The sequence below is a fragment of the Lampris incognitus genome, chromosome 18 (genome assembly GCF_029633865.1).
Source record: "Lampris incognitus isolate fLamInc1 chromosome 18, fLamInc1.hap2, whole genome shotgun sequence".
In the NCBI taxonomy this organism is placed as follows: Eukaryota; Metazoa; Chordata; class Actinopteri; order Lampriformes; family Lampridae; genus Lampris; species Lampris incognitus.
The window spans coordinates 36,792,093-36,814,611 of NC_079228.1; the positions used below are offsets into that span (position 1 = coordinate 36,792,093).

Sequence of the window (22,519 nt, forward strand, 5' to 3'; positions counted from 1 at the left end):
GAGACGTCACGGAGAACATTTGGAATTTACTTGGCAAACAAGTGTGGGAACTCTGACACATATTGATACATGGATGGAGCTGGCCTGCTGTCTCCATGGAAACCTGCCAACAGTGACTGGTCGTCATGGCTACCCGGTCACAGATGCAGCAATGCTGCCTCCAAGTGGAAATACTGGTGAACTACTGTTCATCGACAGCAGACCGACCGAAATAAAGAGCAGCCCGATGTTTGTGTTGTCGGTACACCGTGACATCAATCAGAGTAAAATGAATCCCAAACTGGGTAGTGAGTTTCTTCTGCTGTGACTTTCTCCTTTCTTTCCAAAAGTTTCGATGTGATGAAATCCAACGTCTGTCCGTCTGTCTGTCCCTCGTCCAGCCGGAGCGCCTGCGTCCTCAGAGGGAGTTCATCAAGTCCCTGATGGGCATTGGGAAGAGGCTGGCCACTCTGCCCACCAAAGAGCAGAAGACTCAGCGGCTGATCTCTGAGCTGTCGCTGCTCAACCACAAACTGCCGGCGCGCGTCTGGCTGCCCACCGCCGAACACCACCACCATGTGGCCCGCATACCACACACACAGGCGGTGGTGCTCAACTCCAAGGATAAGGTCAGGAGAGAGACACACAAACACCTATATATACACGCAATCATACACATGCCACACACACTCAATCATACTCGCTATAAGCCAATAAGAGAGAGAGAGAGCTTCTTCATTCTGTTTACTCCTCCTCCTCCTCCTCCTCCTCCTCACTCAGGCTCCCTACATCATCTATGTGGAGGTTCTGGAGTGTGAGAACTTCGAGACGTCTGCGGTTCCCGTCCGTATCCCAGAGACACGGATCAGGACGGCCCGCTCGGCGGATAATCTGGACTGCGGAAGTTCTGCTGCAAACGGTGCGGGTAGCGTCTCAAATGGAGGTTCCTCCGGCATGACGATGGAACACCGAGCCGGAAGCTTCTCCACTGTCCAGAACTACGACAACGACGACGAGGCCTGGGCCACTGACGACATTGGACAACTACAGGTGGAGGTGAGAGAGGTGGAAAGAGAGAGAGATGGGAAGAGTTGTCTCTCCTCCATGTATACGGGGAGTGCAAAAGATGTTAAGTTTTACCTCCTAAAAAAGTGTGTGTATATATATATATATATACACACACACACACACACACACACACACACACACACACACACACACACACACACACACACACACACTAACACACAGATGGGTGACAAATGAAAGTAAAATCCTGAATGCTTGATGGCAGTGCAAATTCACATTTGTGGTGGCCTCACCCAGTACCGTCCATGCGGTGTCTTTGTCCATGCCTGTGTCTAAGTTTGTGTCTTTGTTTGACGGCTGGGAGAGCTGGCGCTGGATCGGCTGGGTGAGCTTGGTCTGCTGCGTCCAATGGGCCCAGGGACCACGGCCCTACCTGGAGCTGCGCCTGAGGAGGAAACACTTGAGGGCAGTCTGACAGGATGTCGAAGTGGGCAGGCTAAGCTAACTGCTAGCCCATGCATACCTGCAGTTCCGCTAACACCGAGGGCGGTCTGGCGGCGGCCTCGCCTAGCCTTGACTGTGTTTTTGGTGGAGTGCGGGGAGGTGTATCGAAGGTGTCTGGCTGGGAGAGCTGGCGTTGGATCGGCCGGTGGAGCCTGGTCTGCTGCATCCAGTGGGCCCAGGGACCACGGCCCTGCCTGGAGTTGCGCCCGAGGAGGAAACACTTGAGGGTGGTCTGACAGGGTGTGGAAGTGGGCAGGCTAAGCTAACTGCTAGCCCATGCATACCAGCAGTTCCGACAGTCATCCTGGCGTTCGCTGTCTTGGACAGTGATTTTTTTTTTGTTGATATGTTGGATATATGGTTTTTTGTAGTTTTTTTGTAGTTTAGGTATATGTGTTCTTGTAGTTTGGATGTGTTTTTGTGTTGTACTGCAGTTGGCAGGGGGAAACGAAATTTCTTTTCATTTCATGTACGCAAGTGCATGAAATTAAATGACAAATCAATGTTCCTGATACAGTGAGGGGGTCAGGGGGATCTGTTATGCTGTAGGGGTCATTTGCCTGGCATGGTTTGGGTCCACTTAGAGGGAACGGTCACTGCAAACCATTACAGAGTTATCTGAGTGATCACCTTTATCCTATGATTTCTATCCTGATGGGAGTGGTCTCTTCCAGGATGACAAGGCCCCCATCCACAGGACACGAGGGGTCACTGAATGGTTTGATGAGGATGAAAATGATGTAAATCACATGCTATGGCCTTCAGTCACCAGATCCCAACCCAATTGGGCACCCATGGGAGATTTTGGACCGATGTGTTGAACCGAGCTCTCCACCTCAACCATCAAAACACCAAATGAGGGAATATCTTTTGCAAGAATGGCGTTCCATCCCTCAGAGACTTGCAGAATCTATGACATGGAGCACTGAAGCTGTTCTGGAGACTTGTGGTGGCCCGACACCTTATGTTGGATTTTCCCTTTAATTTGTCACCCATCTGTGTGTGTGTGTGTGAGGCAATTAAGTATATATATAAGTGTGTGTGTGTTTATACCGTGTGTCTATATCTTTGTATCTGTATCTGTGTTCCAGTTAGCGGAAGGGCAGACCAGTAGCAGTGATAACATCAGTCAGTTCTCTGTGGACAGCATCACCAGTCTAGAGAGCAAAGAACCAGTCTTCATCGCAGCTGGAGATATCAGGTACACACACCCCTACAGTGAAAGATAAAAAAGTACTCATCTCTAATAAAGTTATCTGATATTTAAGTAGTTTGATCTGGAGTATGTTGGGTTCTTTTTGGGGTCGGTTTGGGGAGGGGGTCATGAAATGTTGAAGGGAGTGTTATGAACCTGGTTGTGATGCGGGCCTGTACTGGTCTCTAGACGTCGCCTTTCAGAGAACCTGGCCCACACGCCCACCTCCTTCAGGAGAGACCCGGAGGACCCATCAGCCGTCGCCCTCAAAGAACCCTGGGAGGAGAAAGTCCGGTTAGTCTTGCTTCTGTCTTCACTTAAAACCGTCGACAGGGATTTACTGCAAAGTTAAAACTAATAAATTGTCATATCAAAGAAAATAAAAGTTGTGGGTGGAGGTGGAGGTAATTTTGTGAGACTTGGTTTTTAAATGAAGAGCGGTGTGTCTGCAGGTGTGTGTTCATGTCAGATATTGTACAGCTGTTTCAAATGGGAAAGCATTGTAAAAGTTAGCAGCCTGTTTTTCCCTGGTCAAAGAAGACCTCTTATATTTCTACTGATGTCAAGGTTAGGGGTCTGTTCTTGATCTTACTTGTTAAATAGACTTTTTGAAAACTGGAACATTATCTGTGGGTTTGACTCTGACTTGTCTTAATATGATGACTTCCTGTGTGGAGTCGGGTGCTTTCATACTTTCTGTTACAGCACTAAACTGGTTTGAATCCTTCTTAATTAAAGGACAGGGACTGGTTTGTGTCTATAGGGAATTACAAATCTGAGCGTACAAAAATGACCTGTGGAGTTCCCCAAGGCTCCCTTCTGGGTCCGCTCCTGTTTAACATCTATATGCTCCAACTAGTTCAGATTATGGAAAACAACAAAATATGTTAACATAATTATGCAGACGAAGGGGGCGTCCAGGTAGCTTAGCAGTCTATTCCGTTGCCTACCAACATGGGGATGGCCGATTCGAATCCCTGTGTTCCCTCCGGCTTGGTCGGGCATCCCTACAGAAACAATTGGCCGTGTCTGCAGGTGGGAAGCCAGACGTGGGTATGTGTCCTGGTCACTGCACTAGCGCCTCTTCTGGTCAGTCAGGGTTCATGTTCAGGGGAGAAAGGGAACTGGGGGGAATAGCGTGATCCTCCCACGTGCTACGTCCCCCTGGCGAAACCCCTCACTGTCAGGTGAAAAGAAGCAGCACAGGGGGTGGAGCAGCAACTGGGATGGCTCAGAAGAGTGAAGTAATTGGCCAGATACAATTGGGGAGAAAAATCCCCCAAAAAGAAATAAATTAAAATAAAATTATGCAGATGACACACAGATTTACATAACCATATCACCAGGGGACTAAGTGCACTGAACAAATAAACGACTGGATGTTCAGAATGTTCTTCCATTAAACAAAGATAAAACTGAAGTTATTTTCTTTGGAGCCAAGGAAGAATGATTAAGTCAGGGCTCAGCTAAACCACGAACCAAGCCAGAAATCTCGGTGAGGTTGTGGACTCCGACCTGAATTTAGGCAGCTACATTAATACAATTATAAAGTCCATCTACTATCACCTGAAGAATATAGCAAGAATTAAAGTATTTATGTCTCAGCAGGATTTGGAAAAACTTGTCCATGCATTTATCTTCAGTCAACTCGACTGCTGTGACGGTGCCTCTGCAGGTCTTTCTGGGAAAAATAAATATATATATAAAATCAATCAAATAGCTGCAGCTGATTCAGAATGCTGCAGACCTCTCAGATGGTCTGGGACAGGTCTGCTTTCTGTCCCCAAAGTCAAAAGTAAACACGGAGAGGCAGCTTTCAGTTTTTACGCACCACATATCTGGAACAAACTCCCAGGAAACTGCAGGTCTGCTGCAACTCTCGGCTCTTTTAAATCAAGGCTGAAGACTCTCCTCTTTGCCGCTGCATACGATTAAATAAAATTTGAAGCTTTTGATTTTCATCTTATGCTGCAGTGTAACTTTAACTGTTTTTATTTGTTTTTAAATGTCTTTTTATTGCCTTTCTTAATGCTGTTTATGTGTTATGTAAAGCACTTTGAATTGCCTTGTTGCTGAAATGTGCTATATAAATAAATGTGCCTTGCCTTTCTTTGTCTGTCTCTCTCTCCCTTCCTCCCATCCAGGAGGATCAGGGAGGTCTCTCCATATGGACACCTTCCTAACTGGAGACTCCTCTCCGTCATTGTGAAGTGTGGAGACGACCTGAGACAGGAGCTGCTGGCCTACCAGGTCCTCAGTCAACTTCAGGTACAAATCTACCAGTAGTGCTGCTTCTCGTTACTAGACAGAGAAGTGGTTAATATCAAATTATTTAGTTATTAATCTGTACTCAATAACTGTATGTAGCAATATACTGCAACAAGTACTACTAATACTGCTCTACCACTTATACCACTGCTAATGTCACTTCTACTGAAAGTACTGTCCTGTCAGACACAGTTATCAGTATACTGACACTGATAACGATGCTGAAGATGGTACTACTAAACTACAAGTAGTACTACGAATAAATATGACTTCCGTGATTTATACCCTTCTGTTCATGTGTGTGTAGTCTATCTGGCAGCAGGAGCGGGTTCCTCTGTGGATTAAGCCCTATAAGATCCTGGTGATGTCATCAGACAGCGGGATGATAGAACCCGTCCTCAACGCCGTGTCTTTGCACCAGGTGGGTTATCACACACACACACAGCTAAAGCATAAAGCAAAGAACTATGGGTAACTGAAATTGTAGTAGACATTTCGCAGGACTCTGGGACTGGTCTACCGAATCCCGTGTAGGCCTACCTTCACACGAGCGTCATGTTTCCTTTGTTAACAGACTGGAATTTGACACTTTATACATCAAAACGAGGAGCCTCCCGTTGTCAGTGACACCGAGTCAACACTTTAACCTGTGTGTGTGTTTGTTTGTGTGTGTGTGTGTGTGTGTGGGGGGGGGGCAGGTTCGTAAACAGAGCCAGCTCTCTCTCCTGGATTACTTCCTGCAGGAACACGGCAGTTACACCACCGAGGCGTTCCTCACCGCTCAGAGGAACTTCGTTCAGAGCTGTGCTGGATACAGCCTCATCTGCTACCTGCTGCAGGTGAAAGACAGGTACACAGCACACCTGTCTGTCTGTCTGCCTGTCTGTCTGACTCCCATCTGTGTGACTTGTTAGACTGTCTGATTTATTCTGTCTTTCTTTATTGACTTTCTCACACTATTCATCTCCCCCCCCCCCCCTCTCCCAGACATAATGGGAACATCCTGTTGGACTCGGAGGGTCACATCATTCACATCGACTTCGGCTTCATCCTGTCCAGCTCTCCTCGGAACCTCGGCTTCGAGACGTCCGCCTTCAAACTCACCTCCGAGTTTGTAGATGTGAGCAGAGAAGCACCACGCCGCCGTTTCCTCTCGCCCGACAGCCCGAAGACGAACGCGTGAAATCACGCCCGCCTCTCAGAGACGCACGCCGTCTGCGACGTCAAATCATAAATTACAGCAGGCACCATGAGTTAGCATGCAAACACGTGTGGTGAAACAACACCTTCCTGTCTATATATATATATATATATATATAGACACACACACCTTCCTGACTATATATATATATATATATATATATATATAGACACACACACCTTCCTGACTATATATATATATATATATATATATATATATATATAGACACACACACCTTCCTGACTATATATATATATATATATATATATATATATATATATATATAGACACACACACCTTCCTGACTATATATATATATATATATATAGACACACACACCTTCCTGACTATATATATATATATATATATATATATATATAGACACACACACCTTCCTGACTATATATATATATATATATAGACACACACACACACCTTCCTGACTATATATATATATATATATATATATATATATATGGACACACACACCTTCCTGTGTGTATACTGTGATTGTAATGATCTGTAAATATGATCAAAAATGACATCATCATCTTGGGCGTCCGGGTAGCGTGGCGGCGGTCTGTTCTGTTGCCTACCAACACGGGGATCGTCGGTTTGAATCCCCGTGTTGCCTCCGGCTTGGTCGGGCATCCCTACAGACACGTTTGGGGGTGGGAAGCCGGACGTGGGTATGTGTCCTGGTCACTGCACTAGCGCCTCCTCTGGTCGGTCGGAGCACCTGTTCGGGGGGGAATAGCGTGATCCTCCCACGCGCTACATCCCCCCGGTGAAACTCCTCACTGTCAGGTGAAAAGAAGCGGCTGGCGACTCCACATGTATGGGAGGAGGCATGTGGTGGTCTGCAGCCCTCCCCGGATCAGCAGAGGGGGTGGAGCAGCGACCGGGACGGCTCGGAAGAGTGGGGTAATTGGCTGGATACAATTGGGGAGAAAAAAGGGGGGAAACAGATCCCCCCCCCCCCCAAATCATCTTTAAATCACCATGATGAAGATGAATATCATGGTGTGTGCTTGGTGAAGACTGTGTCAGTGTCCCATGGTTTCTCCACTCTGAACCGGCCGTTAAGCCAGATCGAAGTATTCACCCGTATTAGTACACGGCTTGGTAGCACGCAGTATCTCTGTCTACACCATGTTCATCACACACCGATTTATATCATCAAATTTTAGTAAACGGGGGGAGGTGGTCAACCCAACGGCACATTTCAAACTCGTCTTCATCAGAAAACTGAAGAAACACCTTCAGCTCAGTTCCAGACAAGTCTTGCTTTTTTCTGCCAACGCCACCCGCCGACACCTCCGGTTCGACCCACATTCGGTGCTGGTGTTTACTCAGAGTGGTGTGATGACTGAGAATGTGTCTGTGTGTGGTCAGGTGATGGGGGGGCTGGACGGAGATATGTTCATCTACTACAAGATGCTGATGCTTCAGGGTCTCATCGCTGCCAGGAAGCACATGGAGAAGGTTGTGCAGATAGTAGAGATCATGCAGCAAGGTGAGAAGCACACACACACACACACACACACACACATGTCAAATCTCCCAACACAGGGATCGCTGGTTCGAATCCCCGTGTTACCTCTGGCTTGGTCAGGCGTCCCTACAGACACAATTGGCTGTGTATGCGGGTGGGAAGCCGGATGTGGGTATGTGTCCTGGTCGCTGCACTGGTACCGCCTCAGGTCAGTCGGGGGGGGGGGGGAGGAGGGGGAACTGGGGGGGAATAGCATGATCCTCCCACATGCTATGTCCCCCTGGTGAAACTCCTCACTGTCAGGTGAAAAAAAGTGGCTGTCGAATGTGATAATCTGCAGCCCTCCCCGGCTCGGCAGAGGGGGTGGAGCAGAGACCTGGACGGCTCGGAAGAGTCGGGGTAGTTGGCCAAGTACAACTGGGGAGAAAAAGGGGGAACGATCCAGAAAAGAAAAGAAAAAAAGTCAAATCGCTTCTCCTCGTCTCTCCTCCTCCAGGCTCCCATCTGCCCTGTTTTCATGGCTCCAGCACCATCCGTGGGCTGAAGGAGCGCTTCCACATGGCTCTGACGGAGGAGCAGCTCCAGCTGCTGGTGGAGCAGATGGTGGACGGCTCCATGCGCTCCATCACCACCAAACTCTACGACTCCTTCCAGTACGTCACCAACGGCATCATGTGATCGCCGCCGGGGGGGTAGGGGGGGGGGGCGAGAGAGATTCACCAGCCGCTGTCATCGTTTTACCAGCCAGTGAGAGGATGTCGGTGCGACACATGGTCACCTGACAAGGTGTCTGAAGGAAGAAATACCAGCCAGCCACCGTCAAACTAAACCCTGATGGACACCGAGCAGGACCACCGCTCATCGTGCCAACGGATTCCCTGGAACGACACGAGACAGACGTTTCACTTTACACAACACACGTTCCAGATTCCCCTTCTAGTAATGCAAGCAAAGCAAACGCACACACACACGGACACACACTCACACGGGGTGTGTACTGCAGCTCGGCTGGTCAGCGGTGGCTGCTAGCTTTGCCCTGTCTGTCTGTTTTTACGGGACGGCAGATGCATACATGTGCATGCAGGACGTGCATGTAAAGCTGCATGTATGAACCGAGGCCAGTAGTTCGTTGTTCGCGCAAACGACTACACATCCAAACACTATCGGAGCCTGCAAACACTACACATCCAAACACTATCGGAACCTGCAAACACTACACATCCAAACACTATCGGAACCTGCAAACACTACACATCCAAACTCTATCGGAACCTGCAAACACTACACATCCAAACACTATCGGAACCCGCAACCTCTGCCAGAGTTCCTCCTCATCCTCACCTCCTCTCCTCTTCATCCTTCGGTCGTTAAGGAGAGAGAGGGGAGCGCCACACATCTCCTTCCGCCCCTCCTGGCCTTTCTGCTGACTTGAGAAAGATGGGGGAGGAAGTATCATGTGACCCAGTGGAACACTCCTGGACCAATCAGAGGAGGGAAAAGTCTTCTGTACCTTTGATTGCTCTCAAAGAAAATGAGAGGCCTTTGACAAAGCGGCGAGGAGGGGGGGGGGGGAAAGCACAAAATGATCTACTCGCTGGATGTTTTGTATTCTGGACTTTTCTTTGCTCTTTCAAGGCTTAAAGAGTGTTGGAGAATAAACTGATATTTGGAGTTCAATTCTTGTCAGCCTGCACACTCCTCCCTACTTTGTCCATTCGAAAGAGTGTCTTTAAGTAAACTGGAAAGTTATTTGTGAACTGAAGCTGCGTTTAATATGTCTGAATGATTTAGTCGGCTCATGTTCCCACGCTGAAAATATTTTTTTAAGCCCCTCAAATTCACGATGGAAATGTTCTTCACCGATCAACCTTGTTGCCCTCTGCATGTACCAGTTTATCGTGTTTGGGTTTGTTGTAGGAGAAACCAAACCAAGCAGAGCGATCCACCGAGTAGCAGTGCGTCAGGTCCCGACACCTTTTAGGATTTAATGACTACAAAAATAATTTCGGGGATGAAAAATGTTCATTTTGAGTGTTTTATTTGAAATTAATGCCATTCCTCAAACTTGACAAGGCTCTGTCCTTGGTTGTGGCATTGGAATTATTGCTGGTTTTTAGGTCTTATTTCCCGCCAGAAACACGTCAGTGGGCATTTTCAGGGTTTTGATCTTCGGTCATCCATGGCCAGCGTGAAGGCAGAATCGGACCACCTCTCGGAGGAATCCCGACGCTTTTAATCTGCCAGCCTCCATTTTCTCTTCCCAATCTGCAGCCGAGAGGAAATGATCCTGACTGCCCTGTTAGCGTAGCTGTCAATCCCCATGCAAACCCATGGGGATTGACAGCTATGCTAACAGGACAGTCAGAGGCGGCAGTAGCCACAAGCTAGCAGCGAGCCAAGGCCCATTCTTTTCAATGGAAAACACTACCAGTGATAAAAATCTATTCTAGTGGAAGGATCAAAGGAACGCATTGCGAAAAGTTTAAGGTGGAAAAAAAGAGCCTATTTTTTAACGCCACCATTTCATTTTTGCTGCTTTTTGTCTTGTTTTCTGACACCAGGCTGAGAATCGGTGGTCTCCGTTTAATTTCAATCTCACGTCACGCTCTCTAAAACAGCATTTGGTTTACTTTCATCTCGTGCTGAAACTCACACGTGCAGAGTTTGGGATAACTTACACTATTTGGTATCGCACGTTAAAAATTAGCGGGATTAAACATATGTGGTTTCGTTGTCGGTGACAGTAGCTCATTGTTTAAGGTTTAATTATAAGAGTATGCGGATTCAGAAGTACTGTGGTTTTCCCAGACACTCCCTCCTACTTGAAGAAACTCGGACTGTCTGCGACTTGGATCATAAAAGGAACCACGACTGAAGAGTCAACTTGCACCTCAAAAAGCTGTTGACCTGTGGCGAAATGGTTATAATTAACTGATTTATGCAAAAAAATTCATTCATTCCTAATATTCCACTAACTGTGCTTTTGTGTGCAACTTTTAAGTTAATTAAGGTCTCATCATTATGTATCATGTGCTACTGTTGTGCTGTCAAAATTTGCATATTTAACGAATGCACAACTCTCGTCCTGTTGGCACCCTTATACATTTCCTGTGATTAACTCCAGCCAATCAGGAGAGAGACAGTTGAGCAGATTATGTAAATGAAAGAAGCAAGAGAGAGCAAGTTATCTTTTTCTGTTTGTCAGAAAGTGTTTTTTCTTCATAAGGAGATCAATGATCATCAGTTTCCTGGATATGTGAATGTTTTATATGATGATAGTCGACTAAAAACCTTGTTTTTCCTCAGACAGACGTACTTATTATTGCTGAACCTTTTTTTAAAGGTAACTGTCTATATAATATTATATACTATGATAAAGAATATTGGTTAACACCTTCCAATGGCCTTATTCTAGTAAGTAAATGTCAAACTATAGAAGCGTATAAACAGAAAACAGTACTATGGTTTTGTGAGGAAACTAGTACAATTTGGGCTCAAACAGGTTTCTTTGCCTAGAATACTTCCCTGGATTATTACGTAGATTATTTGACTGAAATAAGGTGATTGTGATCAAAATAATCCTGTATAGTCTTACGTTTGAGAGGTGTACATTTGTTTTTAAGGCTTTGTTGCCCTAACCACTAATGGAGAGGAAGCACAGGTATCTTGTTGTGAAAGCAGCACCGTGTTAGCTAGCTAGCATCGCCTATTCCTTTTTAGAGGAAGCCACCATAATCTGTTACTTTGATGAGTAAGGTTTACAATTTAAGCAACTTTAATAGCAAATACTTTTTTGTCTTTAGGTTTGTGTATATGTAATTAGTTATTTTTTTTCCTGTGTAAAACAAAATTGATGCCTTGAGACCCAAAGGAGGTACAACCTTTACCAATGCAGCAGGAGACCTGAGGAATGAGTCTCGAATCTGGAAAGTGCTTTTATCGGGCGTTGGGTCTAAGTGGGATCAGTCTCAATACCCTGACGCGTCTTCCTCTCCCCTTTCTGGTAGAGGTTCATTTAAATCAACCCTATAAGAAGTTAAGATGGTAGAGAACGATGTGTGTACAGGAGAGATCAGCCAATTCAGAGCGCTTATACGGGTTTAATTTTACTCAATATTAATCGTAACTCCTGGTCTGGTCATAATATGTTACATTTAAAATGACTCAACTGATCGTGACTATTGTTCAGTTCCAGAAGTTAGCGGCGACATGGACTCGTAATAAAGGGACTCGTGAGAGGAAACCACTTCAGATTATTGAAATAACCCAAGGTGGGGAAAGAAAAAACCTTTCATTGCCTTTTTATTCTCCTCCCAGCTCTCGACACATTTGAACTGAATTTCTAAGTGCATTTATATTTGTTTAAAGTCGGTTTCTGTTCGTCCGATTACCGTTCTCTCCAGCCAGTTTGGGTTTGTCCTGCATTTTCTCTTGAATGGTGCGGTAAGCGTTTTTAAGCTCTTGTCATTGTAGTTCTGCATTCAGAGAAACGCTTCAAGCGGCCTAAAGCTGCTGGAGAGTCTTTTTTTAAAAAATGTTAAACACAGAGTCATCTCATCAAGATTCATTAAAAGGGAGGAGATGGAAGCAGAGGCTGATGTCATTGAAGGGACTTGAGAACTTTTTTTTTCTCTGTCCAGGGAAAAATCACATGGGGAAAAAACAAATATCAAAAATCCCTACGGCATTTCCTGATGGTTGAATTGGTTAAATTAGGAATTGTAGTGTTTTTTTGATGGTATGTTATGGCCTGTATTGGCATGTCTATAATGGAAACTAGCAGGATCAGGTTAATGGTTTGTGATGGAAACCATTAAAACCACTTGATCAGTGTCCAAATACACACTGGTGGTTTTAACGGTTTCCTCTTTTAGAGACCATCAGAATCCTTCAAATAGTTTCTGATTTGCTTCCCCGCCCCCCATCAGCAGGGAATTTATTTTATGACCAGACATTCAGAGAATAAATAGTGCAAAATCACTTAAACACCCCTGTGATATCACCATGCTCATGTGCCCAAGATGTGAGCAAGGCAATACGTCTCTATCAGCCTGACCTTTGACCTTCCTCTGAAAGACAAGAGGCAAGATTTTTCCCTCTTGTCCTCTGACAAATCAAACTGACTCCTCATCTCTGACGTCATGGTCTCCTCCTATGCCTCCTCCTCCCACAGACACTGAATATATGTACATCCATCCCTTAAAAGGGGAGGACGCCAGTGTCCCTTTTCTTTTGTTCCATCAGATGTTTGTTCCTGCGACCCGGCTGTAGTTCACACAGATGATCTGAAATGTAAAATTCTTTGAGATCTGGTTGGTGTAAAAACAGCTGTTCAGAAGCTCTTTAAACGTCGGCGTGTCTGTTCCGGTTTGTCAGTCGTACAGAAACACAGCTTATACCATGTCTTTTACCTTCAGCTGCATGTCGATCAATAAAAACCCCAAACTTTTTTTTCTCCAAATGTTGTGTTTGTATTACTACGCCGATGAAGGGTGATGTTCATCTGCCACTATGAACTTTGACATCAATAACATGACAGCTAGATGTTCATGAGATGTTTAAAGTTTGTCTAAGCTTGTTCAATCTTTCTGTTGACTAAAATATGACGGTTTATCTCATTAAGCTAGCTTGGAGCGAAAACCACCTGGCTGTTCTGTCAAGCCGTCAGGGTGTGAATGAAGGTCCAGTCCCTCAATATAATCTACTACTACTACTTCTGGCTGCTCCCGTTAGGGGGCGCCACAGCGGATCATCCATTTCCATCTCTTCCTGTCCTCTGCATCTTCCTCTGTCACACCAGCCACCTGCATGTCCTCCCTCACCACAGCCGTAAACCTCCTCTTTGGCCTTCCTCTTCTCCTCTTCCCTGGCAGCTCCATATTCAGCATCCTTCTCCCAGTATACCCAGCATCTCTCCTCCACACATGTCCAAACCATCTCCATCTTGCCTCTCTTGCTTTGTCTCCAAACCGTCCAACCTGAGTTGTCCCTCTAATATACTCCTTCCTAATCCTGTCCTTCTTCGTCACTCCCACTGAAAAGCTTAGCATCTTCAACTCTGCCACCTCCACCTCCACCTCCTGTCTTTTCATCAGTGCCACGGTCTCCAAACTAGAGCTGCATGATATATCGAAAATTTACCTTCATCGCGATATCAACATGCGCGATATACATATCGCAAAAGACTGCTTGAACTGCAATAAATAGTATATGCAGTTTGTGTTAACTTTGGTGTCCCCTTTCTGGAAAAAAGGCGGTAGTGTCACTTGGCCGATTACGCCTCAGTATCAACAAAATATAACGTAAAAAATAAAATTCTAACATTAGTTACTCACTCTGCAAAACTGGTAAGACATCAGTTTTAAATTGAGATTTTTACGTAATCATAAACTCCCAAGCAGCTGCTATATTTAAATAGGCCCAGATGTGGTGTTAAAGGGATGAAGGAACTGTACTGCCATGCAACGAAGTTGGTGGTATTTGTTCGTTGTCAATATAGCGACTGTAGCAAGGTGCATCTTTTTTCCCCAATAAAACCATGTTGCTAGAATGGAAATGATGCATTTCATTTTTTTATTCGGTGTGCATAGGCTGTTCATTGTCTGGGGTCTATGTTAGCAGCAAACCTAAAGCAGAGACATTAAAACTGCATACTTCCAATATTTATTTATTTATTGATCGCGAGTCATATCATCGCAATATTCAACAACGTTATCACATATTTTCCTAATATCGTGCAGCCTTACTCCAAACCACATAACATAGCTGGTCTCACAACCATCTTGTAAACCTTCCCTTTAACGCTTGCTGGTACTCTTGCTGGTTCTCCACCCACTCCACCCTGCCGGCACTCTCTTCTTCATGCCTCTTCTACACTCCCCATTACTTTGAACAGTTGACCCCAAGTATTTAAACTCATACTCCTTAATCACCTCTACTCGCATCCTCACCGTTCCATTGTCCTCCCTATTACATCCTGCTCCTACTGACTTTCATTCCTCTTCTCTTGTGCATACCTCCACCTCTCCAGGCTCTCCTCAACCTGCACCCTACTCTCGCTACAGATCACAATGTCATCCGCAAACATCATAGTCCACGGAGACTCCTGCTGATCTTGTTCATCAACCTGTTCATCACCATTGCAAACAAGAAAGGGCTCAGAGCCGATCCTTGATGTAATCCCTGATCCACCTTGAACACATCTGTCATTCCAACCACACACCTCACCACTACCACACTTTGCTCATATATATCCTGCACCATTCCTACATACTTCTCTGTAACTCCCGACTTACTCATACAATACCACACCTCCTCTCTCGGCACCCTGTCATACAAAGACACAATGTGACTCCTTCTGGCCTTCTCTATACTTCTCCATCAACATTCTCAAAGCAAACGTCACATCTGTGCTGCTCTTTCCTGGCATGAAACCATACTGCTGCTCGCTGATCATCACCTCTCCTCTTATCCTAGCTTCTATTACTCTTTCCCATATCTTCATGCTGTGGCTGATCAACTTTATACCTCTGTAGTTGCTACAGTTCTGCACATCACCTTTATTCTTGAAAATCGGTACCATGCTTCTTCTCCACTCCTCAGGCATCCTCTCACGTTCCAAGAGTGTGTTAAACAATCTAGTTAAAAACTCCACTGCCATCTCTCCTAAACACCTCCATGCCTCCACAGGTACATCATCTGGAACAACTGCCTTTTCCACTCTTCATCCTCCTCATCGATGCCCTCACTTCCTCCTTGCTAATCCACCGCACTTCCTGATTCACTATCCCCACATCATCCAACCTTCTCTCTCTCTCTCTTTTTCTTCATTCATCCGCCCCTCAAAGTACTCCTTCCACCTTCTCAGCACACTCTCCTCGCTTGTCAGCACATTTCCATCTCTATCCTTGATCGCCCTTACCTGCTGCACATCCTTCCTAGCTCGGTCTCTCTGTCTAGCCAATCGGTACAAGTCCTTATACCCTTTTCCCACTGGCCAAAACCCCCGCAAAAAACCTGCTAAGGTCCGCCTCTGGTCAATGTAAAAAGGCGGATGTTAGCTGTTTTTTGGCCAGTGGGAAAAGGGCATTTAGTGTCTAACCTCTCACACAAATCACCATACGCCTTTTTGTTTGCCTTTGCCACCTCTCTCTTTGCTTTACACTGCATCTCCTCATACTCCTGTCTAAATTTTCCACCTCTCTGACTACCCCACTTCTTCTTTGCCAACCTCTTCCTCTGTATACTTTGCTGTACTTCCTCATTCCACCACCAAGTCTCCTTGTCTTCCTTCTCCTGTCCTGATGACACACCAAGTACCTTCCTAGCTGTCTCCCTCACTGTTTCTGCAGTGGTTGCCCAGCCATCTGGGAACTCTTCACTACCACCCAGTGCCTGTTTTAACTACTTCCTGAACACCACACAACCGTCTTCCTTCTTCAACTTCCACCATTTGATCCTTGACTCTGCCTTCACTCTCTTCCTCTTCTTGGTCTCCTATGTCATCCTACAGACCGCCATTTGATGCTGCCTAGCAACGTTCTCCCCTGTCACCACCTTGCAGTCTCCAATCCCTTTTAGATGGTGTCTTCTACACAAGATATAGTCCACCTGTGTGCACTTTTCTCCACTCTTATACGTCACCCTGTGTTCCTCACTCTTCTTGAAATATGTATTCACCACAGCCATTTCCATCCTTTTCGCAAAATCCACCACCATCTGTCCTTCCACATTTCTCACCTTGACACCATACCTTCCCATCACCTCCTCATCACCTCTGTTTCCTTCACCAACATGCCCATTGAAGTCCGCCCCAATGACCACTCTCTCCTCCTTGGGTACCCTCTCCACCACTTCATCCAACGCACTCCCGAATTCTTCTTTCTCTTCCATCTCACACCCAACTTGCAGGGCATATGCACTGATAACATTCATCAATACACCTTTGATTTCCAGCTTCATACTCATCACTCTGTCTGACACTCTCTTCACCTCCAGCACGCTCCTGACATACTCTTCCCTTGGGACTGGCACGAAGAATGCACTGACTTGTGCATCCTCAGTGGCTGGGTTCCCTCAATACAATCTAATATTATGTTTTTGATAATATGTGGTAGGAGAACATCTAGTACTCTAACATGAAAAATGAGGAGATTCAGACAACTTCATTTATCCCAGAAGGGCAATTCAGTTCCACAATCTACCCAGACCATACACAAACTCACAGACAAGTGGCAATCAGAAGTATGTTAGAGACAATTGACAGATCAGTACCTGGGCAAGAGATGCACACTGTCACCCTCGTGTGGCCATGCAAGTAGACTCACACGAGGACCAGGTGAAGGATAAAAATTCACAAAGTTAAAAGAATAAATAAATGAATGAATGAACGAACGAATGAAGCATCCTAAGATGCATTGCCCGTTACATTCCAATACAACATTCAGTGAATGTATTGGCCCACAAGCCATGTGAAAAACAAACAAGTGTAGTGGGGAAGGAGTCCCGCTAGGTAGGGGTGTAATTAGTATAGGCCTGCCCCGGATTTCTAGAAGAACACCAGATCTAGGTCTGGGCCCCCTAGTACAGTGTTTCTCAACCCAGTCCTCAAGGACCCCCTACCCTGCAGATTTTCATTGTAACCCTGCATAGGTAGCCCTGCTTGTACTTACTCGACCAATCATCTCGCAGCACTTAATCATGCAAGGTGTGCAACATCTGACAAAATTCATTGCTGATTGGTTGAATAACTACAAACAGGTACACCTATTCAGGGTTGCAAAGAAAATATGCAGGATAGGGGGTCCTTGAGGACAGGGTTGAGAAACACTGCCCTAGTACAATTAGCTCCAGTACCTACCGACATTTTACCTATCTGGCTTGGCCCTCTGATCCCATATGAGCCAACACAGGTATGGCAAGGTGGGCTTCAGGATGTGTGGCGAGCTCCTGACATAAACCTTAGCTTAGCACCATCCCTCCCCTCCCAGTGCCTAGCTGGGTAGGCGGGACGCCTCTACTCCAGGGCAGTAGCAACTCCACAAAATGCATACACAGAGTCAACAAACCAGAAACCTACCACAGGTGAAAAAGGTTTTAGTAAAACAAAATTGTTCGACAGTTCCTCAACAACACAAAGCCGGTTTACAAAACAACCGGGGGGCAGCCCGACCGGACCGTCACAGTCGGGACGCGAACTCGTGTGTTCCGCACCGCGGGCGACAACGCTAACCAATCGACTAAAGACCCTCCCCGAGTCCGCTACATTGGTGTCAGAAGTGGGATGCGCGCGGACGCGAGTCCCGAAGGAAGGGGGCAATGTGACGATCACGGAGGAACAGGCTCGGTAGCCCCTTGGCTAAGGGGTCGGACCCTTTAGTCGAGCGGTTAGCGATGTCACCCGCGGTGCGGGAGATACGGGTTCGCGTCCCGGCTGCGGCGGTTGCCCACGAATTCCCGCCAGATTGAGTTCAATTAGAAAAATAAAAAACATACCTCAGTTTCTGGCGAGGGTCAAAAACATAAAAATCCAAACGCCAGGCCACGCAGGGTGGGTAACTTATATACCACGTGAGGCAGGGTGACTCGCTGAGATGCGTGGCAGGGACTTTTCCAGCGGCTCCTGGTCCTCCCAGCTCCTTTACGCTGCAAGCGCGTGCTCGTGAGATGACGTACTTCCGCCTCCCGCTCCGCAAGCGACGATCCCCTACCAGCTTAACCGTGTTACAGCTACACCGACTTCCGTTCGACGAGGAAGCTAATGTGTCCTTGTAGAGTAGCTCAAGCAGGAGTCGTGACAACTTTCTCTTTCGGCTACACAACGGGCACCATTTATTCCTTCCGCCATTACAACAGCCAAAAAAAAGCCTGCGCAGCAGAAGTGTGTCACTGTAAACCCGAACCGAGGAAACAGCAGCTGTAAACTAACGTTCCTACCAGCTCGATAAGGGGAATCATGTAGCCCCGCAACCACTACAACCTCGCCACTGAAGGCCTACACTGCCGCCTTCTGCGTGGGCCCTCCCCCGGTCGGTCCGCTGCTAGCCGCTACACCGCTAGCCTCCCGCCCGGAACAACACCCTGTGGGCCCCCTTGGACCGAAATCCCTCCCCTTACAACCCACGCGTCGCTTAGCAGCCGAACCGTCTTCCCGGACTGTATTAATACCGCAGCCTGTTTTCAGTCCCCTCGTTCGTCCTACTCGAGCCAGGCAGCTTCCTTTTCTCTCCTTGCGCGCACCTCTAGCCCCGCCTCCCTCACCAGCGATAGGCCAAGCTGTCCTGAATGAGATGAGCGGGCCAGTAAACAGTAGCCACCGTCTGTACCCTTACACAAGGTATAACCAACTACTGTGGTTTAAACCAGTGGTTCTCAACCTTTTTGGGGGAGGGGGGTTGCAATTTGATAGAAACAGTAGAAACTGCATTTTAAATTGCTTTATAGCATTTATTCACTCTTTGGGGCAAAGATAAGAGCTTTCAGTTGTAACTTAGATATAGTTAACAAAACAGAATTCTTATGCAGCAACTTTCAGATATATGTAACAAAACAGAATTCTTATGCAGTAACTTTCAGATATAGTTAACAAAACAGAATATGTATTCAGTAACTTTCAGATATATGTAACAAAACAGAATATGTATTCAGTAACTTTCAGATATATGTAACAAAACAGAATATGTATTCAGTAACTTTCAGATATATGTAACAAAACAGAATATGTATTCAGTAACTTTCAGATATATGTAACAAAACAGAATATGTATTCAGTAACTTTCAGATATATGTAACAAAACAGAATATGTATTCAGTAACTTTCAGATATATGTAACAAAACAGAATATGTATTCAGTAACTTTCAGATATATGTAACAAAACAGAATATGTATTCAGTAACTTTCAGATATCTGTAACAGAATTTTTATGCAGTGACTTGTAACAATGCAAACGGGAGCGAGATCTCTTATTAAAATACAATAAATTACACTTGTGAAACAGATGTAATTATAGAAAAAAGTCCTGTTACCCTTTATAGTTTAGGTAGATAAAGGTCTCAGTCACATTTGAGTAAAATAATCCTATTTCTATAAATGTCATAGGATCTTTTTTTTAAAGAGATTTTATTTGCACGGACCCCTTGCAATTACACCACGGACCACTAGGGGTCCGCGGACCCCCGGTTGAGAAACACTGGTTTAAAACAAAACAAAAGACTACTCTCGGCATTTAACAGCCTGACAGCAGGGCGGGGCGCCTGTTCAGGGGGGGGGCAACTGGGGGGAATAACGTGACCCCCCCCCACGCGCTACGTCCCCCTGGTGAAACTCCTCACTGTCAGGTGAGAAGCGGCCGGTGACTCCACATGTATGGGATGCATGTGGTAGTCTGCAGAGGGGGTGCAGCAGAGACAGGGGGGGGCTCAGAGGAGTGGAGTAATTGGCTGGATACAATTGGGGAGAAAGGGGGGGGGGGTAAAAAAAGAAAGACGATACGGATTCAGAACACGAGTGGGGTGTGTCCTGTTGGTTCAGTCGGTTTAACAGGTTGCCATGTTGGATTAGGACATCTTCGGGGGGGGGGGGCACTGGTTCAAATCCTGTTTGGCACTACTGCAGGTCTTCCTCCTCCCTCCTCATCCTGCCGCTCCGGTGTGTCGTTCCTGTTTCTGAAAACATAGCTGGAAACAACAACAACAACAACAACACCACCCACTTCCGGTCTTATGAGCAGACGTTTTCATGTGGTTTTTATTGAGCAGGTTTCTGTTTCTTTCATATTCACGTACAACCAACACACAGCAGTTACTGACAGTCCGTCCACACGGAGTTTCTTCAGAGTGTTTCAACACTGACAGCAAACCATACTGACACGGATGATCATGCGAAGGTAAACGATGAACTATTGGGCATGTTGAGACTGTACACTGACATCATCGCCACCCCTAAAAATCACAAGTAGAAAAATTCCATCCTGTGCAAGATGAAGGTGAAATACAATCTCCCCCTATAACTGGGTCTTACTCCCTAAAGAATACCCCACAACGGAACAGCAGATTTAGAAATTAGAGCGAGAAGCTGCTGTATAAAATCCGAATAAATCCAGTTACAAATGCAAAATGCCGCGGGTTACTCTGATCCGGGTTCAGATAGTTCTCAGTGACCGAGTCCCTTTGGGTCTTCTCCTCGGGCTGGACAGTTAAAACTAGAGCTGAGCCGTTCTGCCGACCCGATGAGACCGCTAACGAGGATAAAGTGTCGACGTTAAAATCTAATGAGTTCAGAGTTAGTGTGCGTGTGTGTCCGGGAGACGAGAGATGAACAGATGGGAAGAGAGAGAGGGAGAGAAAAGATGGAGAAACGGAGCGAAAGGAGGGAAAACATGCTCGTCTTGTGCTCTGGAAGGCAAACGGCGGCTTTCGTGCCGAACCCGGTGATGCCTGATCCCAGACAGATTCCCGCTAGTGCCACGAGACTTAGTGCGGCCTTTCCTTATGCGGCCCAGCTCAGACAAAGCCTTTCAAGTGTACAAATCGAAATCACATATAAAGATCAAAAAGTCAATATATATATTTGAAGTTACATGGAGTCGTCATGCAAAACAGGTATAATATTGCTATGGAGGTAGCAGTTGGCCGTTTGTTCCTCTTGTTCGTGTGTGTGTGTGTGGTGTTGTCTTGGACGTCGAGCTAACACGGGTTTCGGTGCGTCTCCGGTCAAGAGAACGACGCGTGAAACGGTGACGGCACAGGACTTAATCCTCGGTCCGCCAACGGCAGCCTTCATCGTACACACCGCTAGCTCATGTTTTTCAACGGAAGAGAGATGAACTTTGTTCCCCCGACATGCGTGTTCTGTGTTGGAGATGAACCCTTTAAATATAGTGTTGAACTAATAAAACAAAATCCAAAGATGACACTCCTCTGACCTGACGCTCCTCTGAGCCCCGGAGTGCGAGCACCATCCTCCTCCTCCTCCTCCTCGTGGTGACTGGCATGCATGTAAAACAGATGTTAGTGACGGGCTGTTGGTTAGTGACAATCGGTAGAAGTGAAGTGGTCCGGGTGAAGGACGGCTAGGGGCGGGAGGCTGTGTGAGTGACAGGTGGTGCGTTCTTGTCTTTCTTCTCGTCGTCGTCACCCAAGAAGAGGAGAGGGAACATGCCGAAGATGCAGCCGATGGTGACACCTATGGCTTTACCCTGCGGGAGAGAACAACACTTTCTTGACATGGTGACAAGCTGCTGTTTTAACGTTTAACAGATGCACAACAACAACAACAAAAGTTGTGAATCGGCCTAAATAAAGAGTGCCTGAGAAGCACACACCAGTTCTTCATCTGTAGAAGAAAACATGAAGTCCTGATGATTAACAGTGAAACCGACTGGGGAAAAGAGTGCCTTGTGTGCATTGGGGGATTTCTATGGAAGTTTTTATTGGGCTTTAATAGTTGTAACCCACAGAAGACAATCCACAAATGTGTACCATGATCTACAAATATTTCACCATCCATCATGTCTGGGCTCCGCCTTAGAGACAGGGTGAGGAGCCCGGACATCCGGAGGGAGCGCGGAGCAGAGCCGCTGCTCCTTCACATCGAAAGGAGCCAGTTGAGGTGGTTCGGGCATCTGGTTAGGACGCCTCCTGGGCGCCTTCCTTTGGAGGTTTACCGGGCTCGGCCAACGGGGAGGAGACCCCGGGGTAGACCCAGAGCTCGCTGGAGGGACTACATGTCCAATCTGGCCTGGGAACGCCTTGGGACCCCCCAGGAGGAGCTGGAGGAGGCACTGCCGGGGAGAGGGACGTCTGGAGTGCCCTACTTAGCTTGCCGCCACCGCGACCCGACGCCGGAGA

The 22,519-nt window shown here is 46.5% G+C and overlaps 2 protein-coding genes across 4 annotated transcripts in view; one reads left to right on the forward strand and one right to left on the reverse strand.

Moving 5' to 3' along the window:
* The window catches only part of LOC130128300 (phosphatidylinositol 4-kinase beta-like), a 45,186-nt gene extending 33,164 nt beyond the window's left edge, over window positions 1–12,022 (forward strand). For both annotated transcript variants that reach the window (XM_056297940.1, XM_056297941.1), the window contains exons 5-14: window positions 381–608; window positions 760–1,035; window positions 2,604–2,713; window positions 2,897–3,001; window positions 4,852–4,975; window positions 5,283–5,396; window positions 5,674–5,825; window positions 5,963–6,095; window positions 7,572–7,692; window positions 8,168–12,022. In XM_056297940.1, the coding sequence (XP_056153915.1) occupies window positions 381–608; window positions 760–1,035; window positions 2,604–2,713; window positions 2,897–3,001; window positions 4,852–4,975; window positions 5,283–5,396; window positions 5,674–5,825; window positions 5,963–6,095; window positions 7,572–7,692; window positions 8,168–8,349 (1,545 nt within the window). In that variant the 3' untranslated portion in view covers window positions 8,350–12,022. The remainder of the gene's footprint in view (window positions 1–380; window positions 609–759; window positions 1,036–2,603; window positions 2,714–2,896; window positions 3,002–4,851; window positions 4,976–5,282; window positions 5,397–5,673; window positions 5,826–5,962; window positions 6,096–7,571; window positions 7,693–8,167) is intronic.
* Window positions 12,023–20,165: 8,143 nt separating this feature from the next.
* The window catches only part of tmem65 (transmembrane protein 65), a 33,110-nt gene continuing 30,756 nt past the window's right edge, over window positions 20,166–22,519 (reverse strand). Inside the window, exons 7-8 of one of the 2 annotated variants that reach the window (XR_008811923.1) lie at window positions 21,595–21,867; window positions 20,166–20,611 (exon numbers count right to left, since the gene is read on the reverse strand). Coding sequence is in view for 1 of the 2 variants with exons in the window: in XM_056298272.1 (XP_056154247.1) it covers window positions 21,742–21,867 (126 nt within the window). In the remaining variant the exon portion in view is untranslated. Of the gene's footprint in view, window positions 21,868–22,519 lie in introns of both variants that reach the window. The other variant, XM_056298272.1, reaches the window with a different exon arrangement.